Raw genomic sequence first — 27,106 nt, 5'->3', positions numbered from 1 at the left:
GTTAGCTTTTTTCTAGACATAAAACGCACAGAAAGTGGAAGCTGTGGATTCAGCAGTGAAGTTACAGCATTATTCCAGGAGGAGCTGCTCACTGGGGTCAGTAAGGTGGTGTACTAAACATTTAAAAATAAAATCCCCCCAGGAAAACTCCAGGTAGCTATAGCTGTTTTTCAGTGGTTTTCCCTTATAGCATCAGGTGCTAATTGGTAAGACACAGGTAGTATTCTTATGAAAAGGATTATTGTAATTCTCTGTTTTTATACAGTACAACAATTCCTAAGTTTCCTAGAAATTCTGAAGGAGTAAAAGAAATCTGTAAACATAAATCCTGCTGTAAGCACACAAAACAAGGTAGTTCACCCTCTATTCATGCTTTTTCATGACACACATTTCCAAGCCCCAAAGAAACGAATAGAGCCATAAGAATAATATTTTTAATTAATATTAATACAGAAAGAGCACATAGTACATTCCTTTCCAGCAGCAGCTCATTCAGCCCTACCATTGGAAAAAAAAAAAAAAATAATTAAGGCTAGTTGAGGGCAACCTGATCCAATGGTTTGTTTCCCTAATGCCTTCTTGGAGACAGCCTTGTAAGCTTAAGAGACTATTTGTGCACAAAACATGGGATGTTTATTTAGCAAAACATCAAGAACAGATAAAAACATGCTTTGTTACAGTGGTAAAAATACACAGAGCTTTCAAGCTGCTTTTTACACCAGCTCAGTTGGGAAACCTCAGCAGTCTGGTGTGCAGCACGGTGGTGCCTTGGAATTGTATGGAACAGGCAATTGTCAGGGATCATGGTGACCACACTCAGCTACTCAGTGGAGCATAAAGTGCACGAGAAAAATAAGTGCATTGAAATGAACCATTTATGATCAAGAGCAATTCTTGTTACACACAGTACTTGCTTAAAATGGGAATCTCACAGGCTGTTCAGTACAACACAGTATTACAATTTTCAAGAGCACAGAATCAGTATCACATATTATAAAGACCTTTACTAAACATAGATATTTTTGCAATTTTTTTCTCCAATTATCTCCCCCACCCAACAAGAAGTCTTCTGCTGTAACTTATGGTAGGGTTGGGTTGGGGTTTTCTTGAAGGATTTTGTTTGCTTGAGTAAATCTGTAAGGCATCACCTTTAGTTAATACCTCCTCTTTACCCTCTTCAAAATCAGCAAGGATTTAGTGGCACAGTGATTTGTTCCATTTTGAACCACTAGTTCTAAAAATGTTTAGCAAAGCAGGAAAGTTGTATGGGGTGAAGGTTTTTTCCCCAGTTACAAAAGTTTATGTCCTACGAAACTTTACATTTTTACAGGCTGTCAGGAACTGTGTCATCAATGTATTTTCCTACTCACAGGTTAAGGCCATTGTTAGCAGTACTTATGAGCCAAACCATGAAGAATGATCTAAGTGCTATTAATTTGAGAGGACATTCGCCATATTAAAAAAAAAAAAAAAAAAGAAAGAGAGAGAGAGAAAAGAATTGATTGGGAGGTTTCCAGATGCGTTAAACAATATAAATGTTGGGTGCTTAGTCACTGGAATCTTTGGGCATTACAGTTAACAGCAGTAGATGCTTAGAATGCAAGCTTCAAAACAGCTTCTTCAAATCCCCTACAAATATATGCTGAAGGCTAAAAAACACCCACAAAACCCCACCTTTTTTACCCTTGCATATAAGTTATTTTACAAGTTTCCTTTCACAGTGAAATCACTTTTCTGTTTGTATACTCGTTTCTGAGAAAGGAAATAAAATTGGGGTTATTTCTGTAACATTTAATTTACATTGCCAGATCACCTCTAATGCAGTGCAGTACAGCACACAGCAATACATTTTAGATTAAAAGAAGATTCTTGATTGCCAAAACAAATTTTTTACATGCTATAGAAGACATCTCTGCCCTCTTAAGTGGTAAACAACAAAGTAACCATGTAATCATACAGTGCTTGCAAAACTATTTACCATTTTGCAATAATCTATAGTACAAAAGGCAGGGTGTAAAGCACTGCCTTTCCAAACACAGTATTTGTCACAAAGAAGTGTGCACAGTAAAGAGCATTCCCTACATGTTCCACAGGAAGAGTTCACATTTCTTTTCCACTGAAAGGCCAGAAGCTTGAAGGCAAGAAGCCAAGTTCATTTACACTTATCTATGTATTAATTAACTTCTGCTAATCAAGTATGTATCCTGAAAAGCTGGATTCCAGTTGTACAAAAGAGTGGATATTTTGCTACAAGATTACTCACCTAGGAAACTTTAATATGGCTGCCAATTCCAATTCTCTCCTCTGGCCATAGCATGCCCAAGGCTGTTCTCCAAGCATAGGCAGGAAGAGGTAACTGTATGTAATGAGGCTGGGGGGTTTGGAAAGATGACACCAGTGGAAGAGATATGAAATGAATGCACTGGGAAAGTCCAAAATAAATCTAGGGCTAGGGAAGAGAAAGAATCCAGACATTCTGACTGGTGTCCTGGTTACAGATTTGTGCTCAGGCCTTGTTTGGTCCTTGTTCAAAGGGGTCATGGCTTGGACCTCCTTCCAGGTTGGGACACAATGGGCCTGGTTATAGAATCCATCACCTAAAACCTACTGAATTTTTTCATGAGAGAAAGCAATCAAGAGCTCTGTACTGAAACAATAGAGTTTTTCCAAGGAGCACAGCCTGGATAAATAAGGCAAGGGAACATAAAGCCAAGAGACTCTCCCAGGCAAAAGCAACGGTGACACTTCTAATAACCTTGTTGCTCTTGAGAGTGAAAGATTAGAGCACACTTCATGCAAAGGCTAATGGAACAGATCAACCCCCTCAGCACCCCCTGCTTCACACAGATTAGTCCTTCAAGCAGTTTTCAAACCTCTCTCTACAACTGCTCTATGGTAGAGTGTGTCCCAAAGAAAGATTCTAGGTTCTCCAAGAAAAACAAAATAACCACACTTTCTACAATAAGGGACCAGTCTCCATTGCCTTTAAAACAGCAGCTTTTGCAATGTGGCTTTTCCTCTGTCACATTTTGTTATCTCTTCCCTTCTATAGACTTGATCCCAAAAAGGAAGTTTCCATATAAAACAGCTTAAGAGTTGAAAATGTACAGTTCATATAGATGCAATTTGTACGACCAGATGTTACTGTATATATAGAGTTGCATGTTTGCTAGTCAGTGTAGACAGAAGTAGCTAAAAGGCAACTAAAACAACAGTATTTCATTGCAAACAGGAACTAACAGACTTCAAAGTAGAGTACTTTACGTTAACACAGATTTTGCAGCTTTTCAAGTTAGTTTTCATCAGGTACTTGGTATTCATTAAAACTCTGATCTACCTTTATTTATAGTTTCAGTTTTCCAGGCAGAGATTTTTAATATTCTTTTTTTAATATTACTAATCCTGAAATGAAGAGTCAGATGTATAACATATTCCCAAGCAGTAGCTTAATGTACTGTAGAAAAGTCAGTTTTGTTTACCAAGGACTAGAATTCACTTCAGTAACATTCCCTGAGGCAATCCATGATTTTATTGTTTTGTCCTGGAATCATTTGTGTACAGTTGCTGTTCTGTTCCAGACTGCTTTGTTTCTTTAAAAATAGACACTTAGAATAAGACATCTGTTAACTTTCATTGCTAATTTTATATTTTAGCAATTATGCTCCCCCTTAATACCCTCTTCTTTTCCTCTCTTTCTCCTCCAAAAGTTAACAACACAACAAGTCTGTGTGCTTGATTTTTGCAAGACAGGGATTCAGATCTTTAAATTAATGTTAATTTTTGGAATGGAGAAGAATACAGTAGATAACAGAACAGAGTATGCAATGAGCAGTCTAAAATTTATCTTACTCAAACTGAACTTACTCTCTCTTTGAGAGAGAATCTATGGTGCTAAAAAGATTAAGGGTGAGGAGACATGGTGGCGATAGAGAAACACATGACAGTCATCATCCCTGTCCACAGAAATGCACCGAGATAGAACACTGTATCCTTACATTCCCAATGGACTAGGGGAGATTTCTCCTGATATCATTTCACCTTTAACATTTCAAAAAAGCCTGTGTATCATCAATGCACTTAAAGCTTTTAAGTTTTAGTAACTTAACTTTGTTTATAAAACAAACACACACAAGCACACTTCCTAGAGTGCAAAATGCTTAAATACTTCAGTGACAGAACTCCATATGTAGTTTTTGGAACAGTAAATCCTCTTGATGTCAAAGTCAACTTCTTCCATTGCCAGCAACGGTTGCATTGAACTACCCAAAACTGCAGCAAACCCAGAGTGGGTAACTCTGTACTGTCTCTTCAGTTCTGCAGAGATCCTGGTTCATTTGTATAAACTCATCGTTGGACTTTGATACATGCACATGTAAGCATCACAAAGCAGTCTTCGTGCACAACCTTGGATTTTCCTGGAATCCAGTGAGTGCAGTTCTTCTAGGGACATCTTCAGGTATTCACCAACTTCTGGACATGGGGTAACTTGTGGAATGTTAAAGCCATTCTGACCTCCTTTTAAACCATAAGGAAAGGAGAAACAGATTAGGAGAGCATTTACATATATTTGCTCTTCATAACATATTTTTATTATAACAACATCACCAGTTCTTGAAAACACCTTCTAAAAAACTTAAATATGCCACACTCGACTGCTGCAGGGTAAACACCTATGAGAAGAGTATTGTTCAAGAATTCACAATCAGAATCAGAAGATCTTGTAGTGTTAACCACCAAACCACACCCACACAAATACCACACAAAACCAGGGAGAACTTTGGGTTTTCATTGACACTAAATTCTGTGTGACTTTAGGAGAGTAACCTGGATATATAAACCACCTCATATGCACTGAATTTGTTAATAACATGACAATTGCTAACAGCTGATGAATTTATAAACCATGTCTGTACCTGACTTGGAAAGCACTGTTTGGTCCTGGCCGTTTTCTACATAAAAATGAGCAAATTCAAACAACACAAGTATAGACATCCTGCTGTTCTTGAAAAGCTGAAGAAAAGTATTTGCCACACTAAAAACCCCCCTAAGACCAGCAGGAGATATTTCCAGCTTCTCATGTGATCTAAATTCCTGAAATAAAACGGTTCTTTACAAACATCAGTCATAAATATTTCAACCACTCTGAAATGAAGCTTGATTGTCTTCTTGCTGTTATAAGAAAGTGACTTTACTTCTGTAGCAGTTTCATTTTCAATAGGAGGCAAGATTCTTCTCTCCCTGCCAACTCACACTGTAACAGAGGGGTTCAAGAATACTTCATGCAAAAATTGTTAACTGTGTGTCTGACACTTCATCTATTACTGTTTTTCTTAGGCACCAGAACTGAGAGAGTCCATATTTAAATGGGATCTGTTTAAAAACCAGTGCTTGTTTTACTGGCATTTGTATTATTACAGGGAAACAATTTCCCACTGATAACTCTAAAAGGATTCAAAGGAACAGCATAGATGTTATAATGTGTGACTATTTCCTTTAAAGACAGCTACCGTAAGTCATTTAAGAAAAAGCAATAAAAATATTTGTATGCTGATAGTCATGTACATCAACTTAAATTTAAACTGAAAGTACATTCCTGCAGTTGATTATTTAAAATTGTCTCTGCCAAATTTGAAAAGCATAGAAAAATGTATAAGGAGTCCTGCTAGCAAACTTCTGCAGTTACATCTGTACCATCTAATTACTAAGGTATCCAAATGAGGTGAAACTCAGAATATACACATCAGCAGCTGCCATGAAATCAATGCACTAAGGTAAGGCTGAATCAAGATCAGTATCGCAGCATCGAGTACGTCAAGTTCAATGACACTAATATCCCTAAAACTTTAGGAAACAGTCACTGAAATCTAAACTACAGATACAAAAACGTAAGAGAAAGTGTAGAGAATAAATGGGAGGTTACCATCCCGATCTGCCATGCTGTCAAAGAAGAGCCAGGCAGAGTCATCCCTGCCATACTTGACGAAGGCCACGTAGTGGCTGGTCTCAATGCACAGCACTGCAAACAGCTCCATCTTCTGCGAGGGCACGCAGCCGTGCCGCCAGTCCCAGTCTGGCAGATCCTTAGGAAGTGACAATGGATTGAATTTATGACTCTGTCTCTTGGGATGAAGATGAACCTACAATTGAAGTGATATTTCAGAAAAGAAAAAACACCCTGTAAGATTATTTGTTTCAGCAGCAGACAAAGCTAAAAAGAACATTAGTGCTGAACAGAAGATTAATGGCGTTAGAGAAGGAACTGCAATAACAGCAGCTGACTAAACATTTCTTCTATTTTTCCACACCAGTGTAGTTCAATATTGCCCAGAAAATTCAAATCTAAGGTTAGAAGGGAGGTCAGGTTTAATGCAACAGTTTTCCACTATGCTCAGATTTGAAAATAAACCATGACTGGCATCTTCATGCAACTGCCAAACAGCAAAACACAGCACTGCTGACATGAATTTATCAACACTAACAAGGTAGCATGAACATAAAATTAAGATTTAAAACACGTGGTTACTATTTCTCCACTGTGTCTAGTCCTGGATCTGGCAGCTGCCACACTGATAAACACATTGCAGGAGTTCCTGATCTGTCACCAAAGGAGACACCTTACTTGGTGGATGGCAGCTACACTGGTGCTGGCAAAGAAGTCTCACTATGCTCTTCTACCTTTCTTTCAATTATTGTAGCATTAACCATTTGGGTTAAACCCATGTGAATAATGAAGACAAGCACTTACTTGTGTGTTGCACGTTTTACAGAACTGCTTGATTTTGCCAGCAGAAATATCAGTGTCTTCATAACACTCCCTGCACTCGTACATAGCGAGCCCTCTGCAGATCCGGCACTGCCTGGGAGCTGCATGGGCAACAAAGGTATTAGTCTCCAGGCTGGGGAGGCTTTGTTTTATAAGAAAAGGAATAGGAAAATGAAGGAGAACTATTACTTTAAATGGAGAATAACACTACATTAAAAGAAAAAGTTAAAATGAGATTGCTAATCAAAGAGAAATGTACTTTATTTAACTTCTCTTTGGTTCAATGTGGATTAAGAGTAAATAGTAAGTGGCAAAACAAGATGATTAAAATCAAGTGCATGAACAAGCCAAAACAGGCTTTTCAATCATGTTAGCTCTCTCATCATAGTGGTACTGCTAGCTTAGCCCCTACAGCTGTTAACATCAAAAATAAGAAAAAGGAAAAAGCATAAGCTGATGGCCAGGGCAGTGAGAGAAAAGTCCACGGCAACTTCAGAGATTATTATTCTAATGAATTTTGGCAGTTTTATTAATTCTTATCTCAAATTTAAAACTAGGTGTCCTTCCTTAGGACAATGCAATGAAAAATTTGGTGGATGACCAATGTCAGAAACTATGTCACAAAAAGAAGTGATATAATTATGGCTATAAAATGCACTCCCACAATATACCACAGGTGCACATGCTCATGTCAGGTTCCCTTCTAGTCTGATGAACTAATGAATCAATGAACTGCTTTGCTGCTAATAACTCAATTTTAAAAGCACTCCTGAAATAAGTTCAGTTGAACAGGTACTCGAGACTTAAGTAAACAAACAAAAGTTGTATTCTATACATTCTCTGCTACTAGAAATTAGAGCTTATACTTGACATGAGGGAAAAAAAGCCTTCTACCCAGTAAACTTTCATTTCTGCTGAGCCTGAGCATCTCACACTATCTTGGTAAATACCTAACAAAAAAAAACCCCAACAAACCCACCAGAACTATCAGGAATACCTTCACTGTCACTATCAGTAACTCTCTCTGTTATACAATGCAATGTTATATACTTACTGTCTTCAAGTAAGTCTGTTATATTTAATTCCAAGGAAGGAAAAATTTTATTGAACATTTTGAAGTCTTTTCCAAACCGGGGCATCTGGATAATCAGGCAAGAGGGTGCCTAGGAAAAATGCCAGAATATAATGTAATGAACTTGAGATAAATAATTATCTAACTTTGTAGACATTCTTCTAGTGCTATAAATATACTCATGTTTTTTAAACTCACAGCCCACTGACAGAGGTATCTCAAAGTATTAGTCCTTAAAACACTCAGTGGCAGCAGCTAAAAAGTTTTCTTTTACTAATTCTTTACCTAAATCACTTTGATCTGTTCAGCCAAAGAATATATATCATAACCTTCATAACCTTCAAATATATCTGTTATGTAGGCATCCTGGATCACTGACACAATATTCCCATTTCCAACATATCTGCATGTTTTTACACCAAATGCTACTTTTGTCCCATTGCTGAATGGACAGATATTAAGGTATGATCACTTCTAACAAAGCAACAGCTGTCACCAACCTCTGCAAACTTCAAGTTGCTGTTGATGAATGACCACTCTAGTAACTGCTGAATTGTTGGGACTCCAACTTTCTCATTTTTGTCCATAAAAATTTGATAGAAGTAACAGTCTTGTACTTTCTGACCTGGTGATCTAAAAACAGATGTAAAGAAAAAACAAAACAAAACAAAACAAAAAAACAACAGATTCTGAAGCTCTACTGTAATGATGACTGTTTCTTACTAAGAAAACAACATCTACATGAAAATAGTCGACAAAACATCCTCTCTGCATTGAAATATATTGTGCTTTAAAAAAAAAACCAAACAAACAACACAGCCCCCTGCCCCCAAAAACAAAGTGCCAGGCAGTCAAGTATTAAGTTTGAACTGATTATGGAAAAATTTAAAGAAAAAAATCAGTGTGAGTTTCAGAGCATGTTTTAAAAACATATGTCTGTGCATGGCTGAACTACCAACTGAGAAATACTTCCTAAGCATCTGCATCAAAAACTCCAAGACAATAAAGCAGCTTTCACTGGAGAGACAATTAGGAATTTCAGTAATAAAATATCAAACTAAACAACAATAATTATCTTCAGTATGATGGGTTTAATGAAACATTTTCTCTAAATCAGGGCGATATTTACACTGCTTCCTGCAGTGGGAGTGTCACACAGATGGCTAATGTTGCTAGACTTGCTCTATAGTTAGCAGAGAACTCTCCAAAAGGATAATCCAAATTCAAGCCTGTCCAGCTCTAATTGTTAAGACTCCTTCCACACCTAGGCCAACTCCAAGGCACATTACCATGCAAACTGCCAATGCAAGCCATAGGAAGCACTCTGGATAAACTTCATCCTCACCAAAATAAAAAAAAAAGGGAAAATACCCCTTTCCACTAAACACACACATACCTACAACAAACCAATTATCCCCTTCAAAAAACAAGAACCACAAAACCACAACACATTTTGTATGGATAGGGAGAGGGACACAGAATTAAGCTACCAATTTAAGTATGTTTTGAGGTCAGATGTTCAAAACTTAGTCAAGTAACAAGTACCAATGTTTTCAGACTCTGTTTCTGTTAAATAAACATAGCTCTGATGTATTTGGGAGGAGATCTTCAGATGGGCAATTTAACCTCCTCTGGAAGTACAAAAGAAAGGATATAAAAGATGGTGCTCAGGTTGAAAAAATGGTTTTTGCTACTATAGAGAAAAAACATACAGGACTGACTAGCTTCTAACAGCAAAAGGAAACCATTAGGTAGGAGCTGTTTCATATCAGCACCAAAAGTTTCTGGGAACTTTCATCAAATTTGCTATAAACTGTAACCTCCTCCCATCCCAGCCAGCATTTAAGCCAATGTTGATTTTTAGAATATTCAGCTGTTGAGAGGATTTTAAAAGCATGATGCTCAGTGGTACCACTACTAGGAAGAAAGGAGACTTCTGAATCACCCTTGAGGACTTCAGGTATGTGCACAATACACACAAATTCTGCTGCTAAAAGCCGAATGGTGGAACATAAATTTAATTCTGTGTATGGCAGAGACTTGACAAAACCCTTGAAGACCAAAGAAATAAGATGCACCTTATTTTCAACAGTGGCTCAACTCTTAGAATATGATGAAATAAAATATTCAAAAATTCTTCTGGATCTGGAGGGGGGAGAGAAAAAAGGTTTTGTTAGCATGCAAAATCAGACACATTGTTCAAGACTCACTGAAAGTGAAGGTTTTCAAGATTTTTATAGAAAAAAAATCAAGTTAATTTTTATAGCTTTATTACTACAATATGATTATGACAAACTATGAATATTTTCTTGACAAACCTCTGCTTATTATTTTAGTGTTAAACGTCTCCAATAAAAGGTACAGGCTCAACAGGGTAACAAAGCTTTCCAATAAAATTAAAAAACATGCTCTGTATTTCAGAGGAGTTAGTTAGCAGCACACAACTTTTCTAGAAGAAATAAAAGCTTTCAAAAGGAAACAGTGAATCTGCAGAGAGCCAGTGAGGAGCAGTGACAGTAACACAAAACCTACACAATAGTCCCAAGTTCATCTGAACTAGAGACCGAGTTCTCTAACCAAGAATGCAGCCAACAGCAACTTCCCAGAGGACTGCTCTCCCCCACCACAGCTTACTGGTTTATTTCTCTCCCTGCCACTAACTGCAGTAAATACTGGTTCCAGCATTCAGTATTTACAAAGAAAGTAGTACTCTCTGGAATAAAAGCAAAACAGTTACATAATACAATGCTAATTAATCAATATATGCAGCAAAAGATCAAAAAGTTGGAAACTGATTTTTCTAACGTGATTTGAACATTTTATTTTTTAAAGTATTACATAACCATGGGAACAGTGAAGTGTTGTAGTGCTAAAGTTTACTCCTCAGGGATTAAAGTGACAATCTGTAAGAGGACAACCACCCCAGCCTTATCACAGTCTTCTCCACTAACTGCTAGAAGGGAGTTCCATGGGCATAGGAAGGCACTAAAAGAAATCCAGGCAGTGGAAGACTGCAGAAATTGTGCAGCTAGGGTTTCTTACATACCCAAGGAAACAGAAAAGACCTTTCTAGCAGCCAGTGGTCACTTAGATCTCTGCTAGGGACTCTACTGCCACAGAAAAATATTTGGGTGTCTTGTTCTGGTATAATTATGTAGTAAAGTTCCTCAGTTCCTTCATATTAGATTCTTGTAAGTCTCAAAGAAAAGCAAACCTCCCCCATTACCTTTTTCCTCTGAAGTGAATCCTGATGCAGCCTCAACTTTTTCAAGTATTTTCCTCAGCTTCATTATTTTTGTAGCACATACATATCCATATCTAAGATAAATGGATTTAATAAGCTATTAGCTAGTTTGTGATCAAGTCAGAGAAGTAAAAAAAGCCAAAACCAACCACTTAAATACTGCAATACAGGTTCTCAAATCTTTCTTTAACTATCTGCAGATGGTATGTCTTCAAAACTACATACATACATAATTTCTCATATTTAATCTGACTCCCAGTTTTTTTAATGTAGTATAAATTTAATGCAGTGCTCAATGTTCTTTTACCACCTTTAAGAGCATTTTTCATCATCAACTTACCAGAATAACTGTTTTCAGATTTGTCAGTCAATTACTTTTGATTTGTTTTCACTCTAATTTGCATCATTTCAGAATGTCACAAAATAACAGCACTGTGGGGGTTGTTAACAAAAAAAAAAATCCGGATTTGAGAAAAACACACAGAGCTGTTTGCTGACCTAAGAAGCTGAGGCTTTGAGCATTCAGTCTTTTCCCAAGTTTTAAGCATGGTAAAAGGACAGTGAGACATTCAGCCACCTCAGGCACCTGATATTTCTGCTACTCAGTGTGTATCCTGCTTTCCTACCTGTTCCACAGACCCTGAAACATACCAGGCAAAGCACACACTCCCTGAAAAGAACAAGGCTTCAGGGACCAACGCTTTCATTCATCAAAATAAGAACTTTGTCAGAAGTTGTTTGATGAGAGCCCACAGAATTTTGGAACTACAACTGTATTATCACATTTTTGAAAAAAATTAAGCTTAAGAACACGGAAAATTTTGTTGCACCTCATTTACTCATTGTGACTGATAAATTAAAAAGGCCATATTAAATTCTTTTAATGAAAGCTTTTTGGCCACTCGCAGACCACACGTAAAAAGTAATGAAACTTCTAAAGCCCTGTTAAATCTATTGAATTGTGAAACTCCATATAAGATAACCCAAATAATTTTCTGGTCAAGTACAATAGCATTAAAAATGTGTAAAGATGAATGCTGTGAACAAACATAACTTGTATTTATCAATATTTTTGTATTTATACTTGCACTAATTTTACAATAGCTTTGTGCTGATCCATTTGCAAGTAAGAAACTAGCGAAAATATTTATCACCAAACAATGAAAAATTCTTTCCAGTTATGACTGATTAAATTTGCTAAAAAGAAAAAGTAAAAATACTTAAAGAAAAATACACTGAGTAGCAGCAGATAGCCAAACTTCTCAGATTTGCAGTAGGAATGCAAACACTGCAGGATCTCTCTAATTCACATTAGAGACTAGTTCTTGTCTCTACTTACATTCTCAGAGGATTCACAATCTCTGTCCGCAGCAGCTCCTGAGTCTCACTGTAATACTCTACATCATTCATTTCTTTAGGTCTGAGTAGCACAGTGTCCAAAACAGAGCTAAAAGAAAACAGGCTACAAAGAAAAAAAGAACAGGAGGGTTGTTTTGACTATTCAAATACCTGAGGAACAAAAGACAAACCAAGCAAAGCCACAAGAGTTTAAAAACTAAACAAACTCAAAAAGAGACAATTATGGACAGGGGACAGAGCTGCACTAAATAGCAAAGTCCACTCCAACCCAGCATCCTTTCTGCAGCAAAGTGCCTGCCCCAGTTGCTCAGGCAGGATTCTGCAAAGAAGCTGCAAGAGGTATTTCCCTCCCTCCACCCTTTCTCCTTCAACCTTCTACAGGCCAGTGACTCCCTCAGTCTAAACAAGCAGATCCACAAGGGCCAGTGCAGTTTGGGCATGACCAGCAAGCACTTCACTGCTCACACTGGAAGAGCACAGGGACTGCAGCACAAGACACTGGGAGTGAATACTGCACAGGAATACACACAGTCACTCAAGCAAAGATCACATGTTCTGCATTTCTAGCATGAGATGCCACTATACAAATTATGAACTTACCAGAATAAGGTGGAGTCTAAGTAACAGGAGTTGTAATGCCCCTGGATACCTTTCTTCTTTCCAATCATTGTCTCTAAACCTTCTTTTTCCATTTTTGGAGGAGTGTTTTCTTCTACCACTTCACTTAAGTAACCTCCAAAGGCTGAAATTTTTTTTTTCAAAAGACACTTTAAAGCCTCAAATTTTATCCCCCTTGAGATTTTCCTATTAATGTTTTATAGCTAAGTTGCTGCCTTATTGTAAGCATTCCTTCTCTGGACTAGAATAGCATTTTATTATGGCTGAGACTAACTGTCTTCCAGAGAGTGAACAAGGCCTTAAATTCTACACTAGAGTGCTTCAGAAAGCCTGCAGCACTGAATTAATTTTATCCAGTAGGAATTAATTTCTCTTTTCATTACAAATGCCCTGTTCACACTATTTTACAAGTATCAGACACTTTTCTTTGCTGTTTTCCCAAACAACACAATGTGATCCAAGAAATCTTAAATACTTGAAGTTAGGGAAAAAAATAAGTTTTTCACCACTAAATTCCATCATAAAAATACATGCTTTCCTTTAATATTTAGAGAATAAAATAATTTGATGTATAGATTATAGAAAAATAACTGCCTTTATTTCTTTTAATTAAATCATACAATGCTAGGGCTGCAAATACCATTTTAAGCAAGATTGTTTTACAACTTCCAGAGTAAAAAGTGTACAGCATAAAAAATTGCCAGAATTTTATGACATTTCTTTAAATATATGATCATTTTCTTATTTTAAAGCATTAAAATATAATTCAAGAATCACTATGTTCTGTACAGGCTGATCTGTTATTCATTAATCTCAATTAAGTAATACCTGTACAGATTTCTAAGTGCTCAATATAAAGAACTTATTGAAGGAATGAATGAAACCAAAGCCCTGGCCAGTTCCCAGGTGATGAACAAGAAATAAGCAGAAGCTCAGTACCTAGAGAGTTGCAGCGCTCGATCTGGTTGGAAACGGGCTGGAGTGAGGCAAACCTGGAATCTGGCCTGCAGCTTTTGAGTTTAACAAAAAGAGCTTTCTTTGGAGCACACGTGAAATATCGAGTTCCTTTAAATGTTCCATCTGTACAGCCTGCACATTCATCTTCCTGAAAATTCAAGTGAGAATTCATTGTTTTTCTTATTTCTACAATTCTGCAGTAAGACATTTGATAAAAGCATCTACCCACAAGCCACCCTTCTGCTACTCTGAAGCATGATACACACTGTTTCTGCAATCCAGTATCCAAAGCCTCAACTGAGGTGCTGTCTAACTGGATTTTTTGAGATAATTAAGATTTGCATGTTTCTTTCTTCATGCTTAAACTTTCACTCCATCCAAAATAAAACAAAAATTCCATCAGAAGCAGCATGGGGGAGATAGGAGGAGAGACTGAATTTAGCCTGGTCCAGATTCCTTTTGTAGTTAAAAAGAGCACTTTTTACCACTTAATTAAAAGCACTGAACATAGGGTATTGTGAACAATTTCAGCGTGATTTGGCTGCACAAGTAAACTGCCTGCTTCAAAACACACAAAATGTACAGTAAGGGAGACAGCACAAACTAGGAATGAACAAAAACGAGCTGCTATCTTTGAGAACAGGATTTGAGGTACATTGCCTGCTTACTAACCAGGGCTTTATGCAGAGATGCACAAGTGGCACCCTAAGGAGCATGCTCAGAATGCCTGTGGCAAGCTATGGCTTCAACTTCACCTAAAATACCCACAAGGATCAGGACTTCCTTGTAACAGCTGGAATTCCAGTCACATTCTCACATATTTTGCTAGTGTTTTACATAATTTTACACTGCTTTATATCATATTTTACTGAACATTATCCCAAAATAAAGAACGCCATCTCTTTAATTGTGTAAACATTAATTTAACTGATATCCCATCACAACCTTGGCAACAGCTGCTACAGAGGGACTGTCAGTACACAACAGCAATTCACATTTGAGGCAACTCTGTTTTTTTTTCATAAAGGGCCCAAAGAAACATACAAAGCATGTGGCTGTCAAATCAACAATATCACCACTGTCAATTATCAAAACCAGTCTTACAGCTCTGACAGTCATCACTCTGCCTGTTTGCTCTTATGCAAACAACAGAAAACTATATTCAACAAAGACTACTACAGCTAGAGAATTTTATATAAATTTCCACTTAAAGGACCTTTAAATTTAATTTTTCAATTACAATCTCCACAAGGTAAGCAAAGGACACTTCCTTAAAGCAAGAAAGTGATCAGTCTGACAAATTCCTTTGCCCACTGTGATACAAACACATCTCAGAACCTACCAATAGGGTAAGGTGTAGGGCACCATAAAATGAGAGCTTATCAAAGAATTTAGCTCCAAACTTGGCAACCTGCTTGGGCAAATCCTCCAGACTGACTGCTTTTGCAGCATATACAGGCACCAGCTCTGAGAAACAAAACTAGTAATTAACATTATTGTGAACTAGAATTTATATTTACCAGTTCCAGTCCTGCTAATACTTCATTTACTCCAGGGGGCTGGCCAATCCAGCGGATTACTCCATAGAAAGGAGGATTTTCTTTAACTTCAGCCAAGGAACCTGCTTCAAGACCATGTGAGTTTCCAATTGGGCTTGCTGCTGATGGACTTTCCTGGGTAGCTGTGGTATTCACATCACCCATGACAGACTGAACAGATAAAGAGAGAGGACTATGTCCAATAGTACCATTAGTACTTGTTGTTTTTGTCAAGCTAAAGGGGAGGGAGTGAAATCTATTTTCTGTAGACACAGAGTTTGTTAAAGGTGGTTGCAGTGGTGGTGAAGAATGCCCAAATCCAGGAGATGAATCAGTAAGTGACTTTGAAGGGTCTTCAGCAGCTGTTAAAATCAAAACCGAGATGTTAGTAAATGTTGGGGGTTTGTCACCCTGTATTAAAAAAGGAAAGACTTGGCTCTCAAACCAGCAATATCTGATGTAATAGGTGGGAAGCACTAACAGCTAGGGACATTTAGGAAGACTTTTGTCACTTGGCAACACTGGAGACACAGAACTGAGCAGACACTGCTGCAGTGCCACCACTTTTACCACAAGCAACAGAAATGAACAGCAGAGAAAGGAGATGTTAGAAACTACAGGAAGGTTTAGATTGAAATCTTTTTTCTTCATCCTCACATAAGGCTTCTTCTTTGAACATGAGTTAACAGCTCCAAGGATTATGACTGTAGGGGCAAAACTAGAAAGAGCTCACTGGTCACTGTGACTGAGGAAATTATTTGGTTCACAGATTATAAAGACATAAATAATTGCTTGCAGATATGATTTGCAAATGGAAAAGTGCTTATTCCACTGACTCTATCACAACATACTTGGTTCTAATATAGAGAATCCATCAGTGTCTATAAAGAATAAAGGACTTAACCATGTCATGAGTAATGCAGTGCCTGAATAAAGAGATACATGGAACAGCACAAGCACTCTGTGTCTTCTCTCATCTCTCTATGTAGTCATAGAATACCCTGAATTGGAAGGGTCTCCCATACACAATTGGTATTCACGGAACAAAAGCCTCTTCACCTATTCTCCCCATGCTGTTTCATTAAATGAAGTTATTGTCTTAAAAAATGTTAAAAAAAGACAATCATTAGAGAACCAAGAACAATTTAAACCCATTTTCTTTTGTGGTTCAAGGAATTGAACCTGCTGCTACAGGTTTCTGGTGTAACTTAACAGTTTAGTATTTACCCCTTAAGCCAGTTAGCCACACTTTTCTAAAGTTTAGCAGGAAAAAAAAATAGGTCTGGAAGCAAATCAAGGTATATTGATCCTTGAAGTATGTGCACTCATACTCTTAAAAACCAAAAGAGAGATTTTACAGAAATCATTTTTTTAAAATACAGAAAAAACCCACATATACTTAGCTAACTTCCCCACTCCCACTTCCAGACTGATTAGCTGGCATGGCAGAATGTTACAGCTCCCTTGGATCTGTAACACAGCTACAAAGACAGACAAAATACAATTACTGTGTACACTTGGCTAAAAGGAATGTCTTCCATCCCAGCCTCAGCTTTTATTTTGCCTGTGAAACATGTGCATTCCAACAGAACTGCACGTGAGTTGCCAAGAACAATCTCCAACATGCAGAATAAAACCACAGGTTACACCAAGACAGAGAACATTTTCACAGGGGTTTCAAGATGCTTTTTATGGTGTAGTATGTATTCCACCATGACAACACAGTCCAACTGTTCTATATTTCATCTCATCCTTGTTATACTTGAAGAACATAATACACTCTAGCTTTGTTTTGTGGGGTTTTAAAATAAATATATGAAAAACTATCCTCTCTCTTTACCTTCATCAATATACCACGGGGATTTTGCTTTTGTTTGAGGCTGAGAGTCAACTGATGAGCCATTTAATGTGTAGAAGACTTCAGATCTGCTTCTATTTCCAGGTTCAGAGGTAGATCCTGGAAAACAACATATTTTATTGAAGAGATTAATCTCTTTACCAAAGGTCACCTACACTCTTATTTCCGAGTAAAAATTTGTTACTACACTTTCAAGAAGACATAACTGCCTTTCCACAAAGGAGCAAACTCTCCCATCAAGGCTAGCACAGTTCTAAGCTTATAAAAAGGTAGAAATCTACACCAAACCAATATACACTCTGAGCTGAAATCTCAGGCTACCAAGCTGAAAAGAATGCAGAAAATACCTCTCAAGAGCAAATTTTTTATGACTATAAATTATGGATATAAGAAGGTATTTGCAATACTGTTACAGTAGGTGGGTTTTGGTTTTAAAGCACTAAAATTTCACACAAATTACTGATCCAATTCCAATTCTATAACTTGTACCAACATATAACCACAGTTACTACAGTGAAGATCATCTCTGGCAGCATTTGATACCAGGTAAAATGACAACTTGCAGAATATACTGCCATTAGTATTCTACTAGCCAATGTAGCCACTAGTAACATCAAAAGACACTGAATTCTTATTTCTGCCTTTACAAAAAAAAAAAAAAAATTGCTTCTCTTTCAGTTTGGTTTTGTTTGATTTTTTTCCCCTGGGAGGGTTTTCAGAGCTGAACAAAAACAGACTCAAGGAAGTTTATGTTTTGGGAATTCAATTCATTTGGGGATTCAATTTGAATCATAGCAAAATTAATACAATCACTAAGTAGATCTGCTCCTAGGCTAAAAACTTTGAAGTTTCTACTTTTGCAAGAAGACTAAAGAAACCAATACTTATTAAAAACCAAAACAAAACAAACACACACCACACTTCCAAAGAAACAGAATAAAGCCCTGACCTCGTGGTACTAGTCAACTAGGTAATATGGTCTTGAATTTCTGCTAAACCTCAAACACTTTTTCATTAAAATGAAGGCAGTTTGAGCAATCTTAAACTGTCTACCATTTTTATCATGTTTAAATAAATTCATACTAATACTCTGCTTCAGAGAAATTTAACTTTTAACTACAGTTGAACTTGATGATCTTAAAGGTCTCTGCCAACCTTAATGACTGAACTTGACATGTAACTGAAATCATACATCAACTGATAGAAAAGACAATACTTTTTTGCAATACATTGCAAATACAATACATTTTGTGATCTTACAGAAGTAAAGAAAATCCCTTCCCATACATACCTATCGCCTTTGGCTTACTATGATTGAACAAGCTTTTGTCACCACTTCTTGAGGTATAGGCAAGCTTGGGAGGTCTCCTGTCCTGTGACACAGTCTCTAAGATATGGTAGATGAAGAGTATTAGCTTCCCTTTTCTATGTTTTCACTCTCTTACACAAAGTTCACCTCGAAACATAACTGAACAAAGCTCTGCCATCACAAGCTTTAACACTGAGTGGAACAAAGCCTTGTTTGGCACAACACTTTATGTGTATACAATCTGCTTTCATCACATCAGCAATTGCTTACTGCAAAGTCTACCATTACTTTTTGAATATATCAAATAGGTTGACTTCACCTCCTTTAATGTATGCATTTCCATTATGGGAAAGAGACCCAAGAAATTTTAAGTTTTCTTCTATCAACACATCCACAATAAATGCTCTTTTCAAAAAATGGAGAAGCCCCTATGGATTCTCCAGAGAAGAGCAGAAAATTTGTGCAAAAACATGCATGTCAACTAAACTAGCAAATAGGAGGCAGACATAAGAAAAGTCAGTCAATAGAAGTGTGAAAGCAACAATTACAGACTCATTAGAATGTGCCTAGAGATAGTGCCCAAACAAGTCTCATACAAACTTTTCTTCAGAAAAGGAATCAGGGAACTGTAGTTGTTACAAGTTAACACTATTTAGTGCATTACTGCAATGAATTTTTCCAGAGTCTTGACAGGCATTTCCAAGTATTTACTCCTAGAATGCATACATAATCCTGTCAACACCTTTCAAGCACAGAAAGAACAGCTTTCTGATCAAGATATTTGAACTCCGGGAGGGAATTGAACAACAGTCCATTGAAAAGATTCCCATTACATATCCATGAATATTACAGACTGCATAGTATTGTAAATACTATACATTTTGACAGGAATTTTGTTAAGTATTAAAGCTTTTTTACTAGTAACCCAAAAGAGGGTAAAACTGAAGAGAAATGTAACAGAGAAAGTAATTCAAGTGAATTTAGGATATTAATTCTGCAGTATTGTTTTAACCATGTAACTGTGCCTAGGTGGAGAATGTCCTAGATGTTATCAAAGTCTGCCTTCTGGTTAAGAAAGCAGGGCATACCTGGAATAACATCATTGATATGCAAAAGAAGTGTACTTTCAACACTTGCAAAACTGCACAGCTGTATTCCATTATATCTTCCATCCCAGTTTCCAATCGGATTATCCTAAAAATAGAAAAACACATTACATGCATCCCAAAAGAAGATTTACATCATACTGAGTACACACATATGTCCTTAGAAATATAAAAAGTAGGAAAATGAAATGTTTGACAACATCTACTTTTTCCTGTAACTAATTTTGTATTTAGACTAGCCAAACGTTAGTCTTTAAAGACAAAAGCTTAAAACATTATCTCTTGAGAAACAGCTCCTACTTTAACAAGCATTTTTCTTCTAAAAACATTATTGATAAACAAGCTAGAGCAATTCCAGTGCATTTTTAGGGAACAGGTAATGCAACCAAGAAAATGGAAGCATCTAACCTACAAAACCAGAACAATTTTGAAGTACCAAAAATTTAAAAGCCATTCATTTTTAAAATTTCATGTTGCTAGAAATAATTTTTAAAGACAAGCTTCACATTTTCTTGAAAAATCAAATTCTGTACTTGAAACTCACAGTTTTAAGGTGGAATAAAGTCAAACAAAACAGTTACATGAAAAAAAGATTTTAAAAATGGCTAACAAAAGAAAAAGACATCCAGCCTACTTTTTTTACAGGCAGAAGAACAAAGCCAGTCTCACAAGACGAACACTTGACTCCATGACTTCAAGACTGACACCTAACATGGCAAGTAGCTCAGTGGAGGCTCCTCAGAGTAAGCAGAGCATTTCACCTGAACTGTTTAGCATCAAATACGACACTGTTTACCTGATGCCAAGAAACAATTACCACCAAGGGCATCTCTGAACACAGTGTTTATTTCCCATTTTAGGTCAGCCTCCGCTGAAGTAGCTTGTGGATAATGTTTCTTCTTCTACGTGCATGTCATTCACTAGCTAACACACATGCAGAAGTTATTAAAGTCAGATTATTTTCTTACCATGTCCACTCCAACCACGTATCCTAAACTTTCGTTTCCTGGTAAGACATCACAGAATATAACTGTCCCATACTCTATACTCTCTCCTATCTTCAGAGAAACCCTGGAGTTGATCTCCAGAGGAGGAAGTTCTACCTGCATTGCGTCAACTGGAGCTGCATAGTCACTTTCCAGTTCATTGTCATCATCTTCCACCAGCTCCAGTTTGTCCAAAGCAACAAAAACCCCACAATCCTCATCACATCTGAAAAGCTGCTTGCCTTGGTACTGTCCATCAGTAAAGCCCTGACCACGACCTTCTTCCTAAGTGTCGGAGGAGGAATAAGAGGAAGGAAAAAAAAAAAAAAGAAAAAGAAAGAAAAAACCAAATCATGTATTTTGTGAAAAACAGATTACTAAAAGAGCAATAACATAATCCAGTGTTTTGGACAAACTGCACTAAGAATTTGCCTGATGCACCATCATTATTGAGAGAATTCTGTCGTCAGAATCTGTGGCAAATATACAGACTGTCGATCTTCAGGGAATAAAGTGCAAGATGTCACTAGATTAGAGAGTAGCTGTAGGCAGAAGCCTTTATACTCAGAGAAACATGTTTTCTTCAGGTGCAAATTTTGCTTCAATTACCAAATTTTTGCCATATCAAGACAAGACTACTTCATACTAGACATAATGCTAAACATTCAAAAATTCTACTTATATACCATATAAAGTGAGATGATTTTCAGGAACACTTGGGCCTGATATTCCCTGAGGTTCTCAGCGGGAATTACAAAGAGGTCAGGAAAAGTTTAAAGAGAACTTTGAAAAATATACTCCTACAACAAGAGGAGAACTCTCCTGAACCTAACCCTTCAATAGCGTATGGTTGGCATTAATTTTTCAGAAATACCTCACAAGAAGCACACAACAAATACATTCTCTATTTTAACTTGCTGCCATTGGACTTATAGGGATTTACAAAAACAGCAGCCCCGAAATTCCACCCTGCATTTAGGGACTGTATCCTGACACAAGAAAACAAAGTATTCAACAGAAATCTGAGAGTCAGATATTCACCATGATAGGGATGTCAGTATTTTTACCCAGAGAAGTTGTGGATGCCCCATCCATGGCAGTGCTCAAGGCCAGGATGGATAGAGCTCTGGGGAAACTGATCTAGTGGAAGTAGTCCCTACCCATAGCAAGGGCTTTGGGACTAGATGATATTTAAGGTCTCTTCCAAGCCAAACCATTCCAGGATTCTATGAATTAAATTTTTCCGGGCTAGAGGACTCAGAGTATGTTCAAGTCCTTCTGCCAGCCCATGCACCACATCAAGCTTCACTTAACATGGAGATTACAAGGCTGATATGATATGGCACGTTCACATAAAAGCATTTATGAGAAGACTGAGGGTAACAGATTTTAGGGGTAATATGCTTCTAGAAAAAAAAAATTATCAGGACTTCCTCTTTATACTGAAGATATATTTAGCTCACCTCATAAAGTATATCTGATACTACCCCTTAGCAAGTAACTTACCAGCAACTCTACTCCAAAGTATATCCCTGTTAGGGACCTTTCTTGCATTAAGGGTCCTCTGAAGCGAACAACTCCAGGGTATTTCTCTTCCCCTGATCTCAGCTGTACTCTAACAGGTGAGCCAATATCTATCTGGACGCCTTTAGCTAACCTGCTTTTGCTTTTAAACAAACTGTATCTTTCCTCACAGTTAGTAATAGCCAGAAGCAACTCAGCTAGTTTTTCATTTATTTCTATAACATCCTTCTCATCCACAAACAGGATTGCATGTGGTTGTTCCAGAATCTTTAATCCAATCTGCAGTTTCTTGCCTTTACATGGAATATTTCTGGAGTGCGCCACAGAAGAACGGTCTTGAAAAAACTGCCCAATGCTACCTTTGGGTACTTTCAAGAGCTTTTGAGTCTGCTTGTCTATGACACTGCATTCTTGGAGAAGCAAGTAAAAAATCCGCTCTTCCCAGTAGGATGAACTTGCTTTTTCTTGACTCCATAAGCCTGAATTCATTGTGATTAAAACTTTAAAAGCCGCACAGAGATCTTCAAGAAAAATAAGCTCTTGATTTATGTGCAGTGGTCTTTCCAAATTCTACTGGAGGGTCCAATCTTTGTGGAACAATGCAATATTCATTTTGCAAAGAAACACATTTAGAGCAGGAAGCCTAGAATAAAAAGAAAAGAAAAAAGGACAAAATTGAATTGGGTAAGTACAGTCCTAAATAAAATATAAAACAATTTAAATCTGTGACCAGACTCATTCCTCATACAGATCAGGGTTCAGCAAAATGCAAGGCAGTGACCACAGTCCCAGAAGAGCCACTGTACGGCTGATCATGGGCAGACCCCTTTACCCATTTCTGCTCCTTATTGCTGTGAATTTCATTTCCTTCTTTAGTTCCTTGGGAAAAAAAGGGTTGTGGAAAGCATGTAATGAAATGCAGAAAACAAAGAAAACACACATAAGTGAAAGCAAAAAGAAAACCTAAGTGCAAATGAACATAAATAAACAACCTGCTCTAGTTTACAAACAATATTTTACTGAAAGTTTCCACTATGAAGCTCTTTTCCCATGATTAGTGACTACTTATTTCTGACAAAGTATACTGCATCTGTCATCCTGCATAACATCTTTTGATTTAGTGAAGCAGAAAATTGTGTTGACAAAATAGAGCAGCAGAAAATGGGAACTTTAGTAACTTATAACAGCCATTTCTTTAATAGAAATGGACAGTTTCAGTAATATACAATATATGAAAACCAAACTGTGCCAGCATTGCAACATGCAATTCTCAGAAAAAAAAATTGGAGGCTCTTGTTTTTACCATTCTAGAAAGATAATTCACTTCAACAAATTAAGAAATACCTCACTTTCAGTTATTAATGGAGGACAGAGCAAACACCTTAGTTAAACATCATCTTTAGGACTACAATTCACAACCATGAAGTGAAAAAGAACAATTTGAAAATACTTCTTTGAGCATATGTGTCCATAGTTTTGATCACAGTGGATACCTGAAGAAAGATCTGCAGCACCTTAGCAGGATTTGTTCTTCTAAAGATGACAGCCAAAGCCAGTATACAAGTTCACAATGTATTGTCATGTAAATCTTCCCATCCCCAATCAGTGATGCCATAGTTTGTACTCATTTAAAGGACAACCTCAACAACTACTTATATCTAAAGGCAAATAATCATTGTCCTTGTGCCTAGGTACCCTATTTCTCCACAACTTCTCTCTGATGGCATCCAAACAACACAAAAAAAAAAAAAAAATCAAAAAAAAAAAATCTATCACATCAAAATCTATTGCTACTTCTCCTACCCTGTTTGAACCCAGTTTCAGTAGCTATCGGAAAGCAACGAAATACAGTCCTGTAATTATTTTCCTCATCTTTTTAAACAGACAGAGTATTTAACAAAACTCTTTCCCCAAAGAAAAGCAGTAACTACAGACAAACTGAAATTTGGGCAAAGTCTCATCCTTCAGTCCCTAGGAACTCACGCATTCCAGTGCTTTTTTTTGAGCCATTCCACAAAGTTTCTCAATCCCCAGTAGACTGCAAATAAGTATCTCTGACATTAGAGGGATCCTGATTTTTCCTATTAATTTACAGAAATAATTAATTTTCATTTTAGTAAGTATGCATGGAAATAATATATTAAAAGAGAAAGTCTGTTCAACAGCTCAAAAAATATTAATCAATGTTTTAATGAACTTTATCATATCTATTTTTTATTACGTACATCTTGTTTGAAAGTCCATTGCTGCAACAATACAATCTTCACACATTTAGTAGTAAAGAATTCAGTGTGAAAACTTGTCAACGGCTGCATTTAGATTATGTAATAACTTTATGTGGTGTGTGGTCAGTCTTTCAAAGCCCTAGACATCCAGAGAAATGTTACTAAACCCACTGGCTATAGTACCAAAAGGCTTTCCTTTGTTGAAGAGTTCTTCAAAACCTTCTTTTGGAATAATAGAAGTGACAAATTAATATTTTAAGAGCACAGAAAAGCTTATTAAAAGAACATTAAGTTTTGGCAACATACCAAAAATACATTTACATACACCACTGATTTAACGATTATTTTTATTGCCATTTTCAATGGAATTCTGTGTGCAAAGTAAAATCTTTGCTGAACAAACAGCGTAGTTGTATCAGACTATGACCTGAATAAACTCTTCACTGTTTACAATAAACCACGGTAAGATTAACATGGGAACCAAGCAACTTAATCCTTACCAAAAGCCATCACTGCCCTGTACAACACACCAGCAGCTTCTACACTTGTGCAAACCCAAGAGTAGTTGACCACCAACACGGGCAATTGAAATGTCAGAGCTTGTTCAGCTGCATCCTTCTATTCCACCTACTACCTCAATTTTTTCACACTCAAAAGACTTTGGGGAGAAACAGGCAAAACACAGTCATGACTGCAACACTACATATTTCAGAAAAAAACCCCCACATTTTAAAAGCTGTCTGGGCTAGGCCATAAACTACCTAACTTCAAAGCTTCCCTAATTTCCTTTATTCCTCAATTGTGAGTCACTGTTGTCGCTACAGAGACATCTCATCAGAATAACAGTTTGCTCTGAAATTCAAGAACTCTCTTTCTACCCTGCAGGAGCCTTAGATGAACTATATAAAGATGTTTAAACCAGCTATCAGGTTTCAGAATGAACACACGTCTGTGGCTCTGATTCAGAGTATAAAATGAAAAGGCTAAAACAAATTGTACAGTTTCTTAAAAAACCTGACACTTTAATACCAAAAATAATTTAACCAGCCGAGATGCAAAGTTCTGTTCTTCAACAGCCCAAAACCAATTTTCATGGGAAGGTTAAAACTAGGAGCAAGGAAATTTAGTTGCAGCTCAATGCACACAGAATTACACAGAATTATACCGGCAATACAAGCCATGAGTGGAAGAAATAGAAACTGGCTCTCAAAACAGTGCCTGCAACAATGTAATACAAAGATGTTCATCCTGGTAACGCGATTCCTAAAAGAAAATGCACCTGCAGTTGTGCTCGTGGTTATAAATCTGATACAAATAATCTCCGTGAGAGGAAGAACAGGAATCATCCTCAAGGGCCAGAATGCTGCGGCGTTACGAGATTTACCAATACAGCCACCCTGCAGACACCCCACTGCCAGTCCTCCCTCAAAAATGAAATACTCATTTCTCAGATGCGTGTGCTCAGATTCCGAAACGCTACCGAATATCGCATTTCACTGGGTTCTCTCACGACGTGTTTCGTGCGACACACACGGCTCCGAGCAAGGCTCTGCTTTGGAGAATAATTATCCAACCCCGCACCCCAAACCTGAGCCTCTTCTCTTCTGACGGGCGGCTCGGCGCAGGACGGGGAAGGAAAGTCCCGAAACACTTCTTGAGTCGCCAACGCGCTGCTAAGGGATTGAGGCTGAAGTGTCGGAAAGGCCCAGCAGGGCCCGCCAGGAGCAGAGCCACCGCCACCCCCGGCCCAGCCCGGCCCCGCCGCTGGGCCCGGCTCCCGCAACACGGCAGGGGCGGCGGCGGCGGCCCGCGGCCACGGCCCGCAGACCCGGCCGGAGTGCGGCCGGAGCGCGGCCTGAGCAGGCGGCCGCACCAGCCGCGCCCCTGCCTGACGGCGCCGAGCGACGTCCCGCGGCTGCGCTCCTCACCTCCTCCTGCCCGGCCCGGGCCTCCCGCCCGCCCGCCCGCGGGTCCGTCCCGGCGCCCTCACGCGCCCGGCGCGCCGGCCCGGCCCTCTCGGTGCTGCCCCATCGCCGCCACGGCCGCGCAGCGAGCGCCGCACACCCGCTCCTGCTAGCCCGGCAGGCCCGCCCCCTCGGCTCTCCGCCGCGCTCTCCGCCAATCACAGCGTGCCGGCGCCGCAGCTGCGCAGCGCTATTGGCGAAAAGAGCCGCCAGTCACGAGCGGATTCGGGGGTTTCCAGCTCATCGCGCTTGTATGAGCCGCAGGGGAGGGGGCGGATGGCGGAACACACCCCCTGAGGGGACGCTGATTGGTCGCGCAGGGTGATGGGCGGGACTTCTGGCACTCCGGAGGCGCTGATTGGATAGCGCGCGCGTGCCCCCAGCGGCCGGGCGGGCACCGCGCTCCGGGGTCGGTGCGGCTGCCGCGCCCCGGTCCCGCCTGAGGGCTCTGGGGCCTGAGGGCTCCGCTGCTCGAGGCCGCTCCGCCCCAGCCCGCCCTGGCAAGGGACACGCCCGCGTCCAGCACCTGAGCGTCCTGAGCCGGAGTCGCTGGTCGCTGTCCCCGGTGCGCGCAGCACGTGGA

General features: G+C 38.5%; 1 protein-coding gene across 3 annotated transcripts; it reads right to left on the bottom strand.

The window, feature by feature from the left end:
- Positions 1–426: 426 nt before the first annotated feature.
- CYLD (CYLD lysine 63 deubiquitinase) lies at positions 427–26,628 on the bottom strand. 3 transcript variants are annotated; one of them, XM_058845791.1, is made up of 17 exons: positions 26,488–26,628; positions 22,317–22,977; positions 20,793–21,095; positions 19,807–19,912; positions 18,701–18,796; positions 17,392–17,508; positions 15,534–15,913; positions 13,996–14,161; positions 13,039–13,180; positions 12,419–12,541; positions 11,062–11,153; positions 9,914–9,980; positions 8,336–8,468; positions 7,818–7,926; positions 6,746–6,864; positions 5,921–6,137; positions 427–4,515 (listed from the first exon to the last, which is right to left on the bottom strand). In XM_058845791.1, exons 2-17 carry the CDS (start codon positions 22,821–22,823, stop codon positions 4,331–4,333), a joined length of 2,862 nt encoding a protein of 953 aa, XP_058701774.1. In that variant the 5' UTR covers positions 22,824–22,977; positions 26,488–26,628; the 3' UTR covers positions 427–4,330. The 3 variants fall into 3 exon arrangements, with proteins under 3 accessions (XP_058701774.1, XP_058701776.1, XP_058701775.1); XM_058845793.1 differs by having other exon boundaries at positions 20,928–21,095; XM_058845792.1 differs by lacking the exon at positions 26,488–26,628 and adding an exon at positions 26,141–26,358.
- Positions 26,629–27,106: the final 478 nt, after the last annotated feature.

The sequence above is a fragment of the Poecile atricapillus genome, chromosome 10 (genome assembly GCF_030490865.1).
Source record: "Poecile atricapillus isolate bPoeAtr1 chromosome 10, bPoeAtr1.hap1, whole genome shotgun sequence".
NCBI lineage: Eukaryota > Metazoa > Chordata > Aves > Passeriformes > Paridae > Poecile > Poecile atricapillus.
This window is presented reverse-complemented; position numbering and strand designations above follow the sequence as displayed.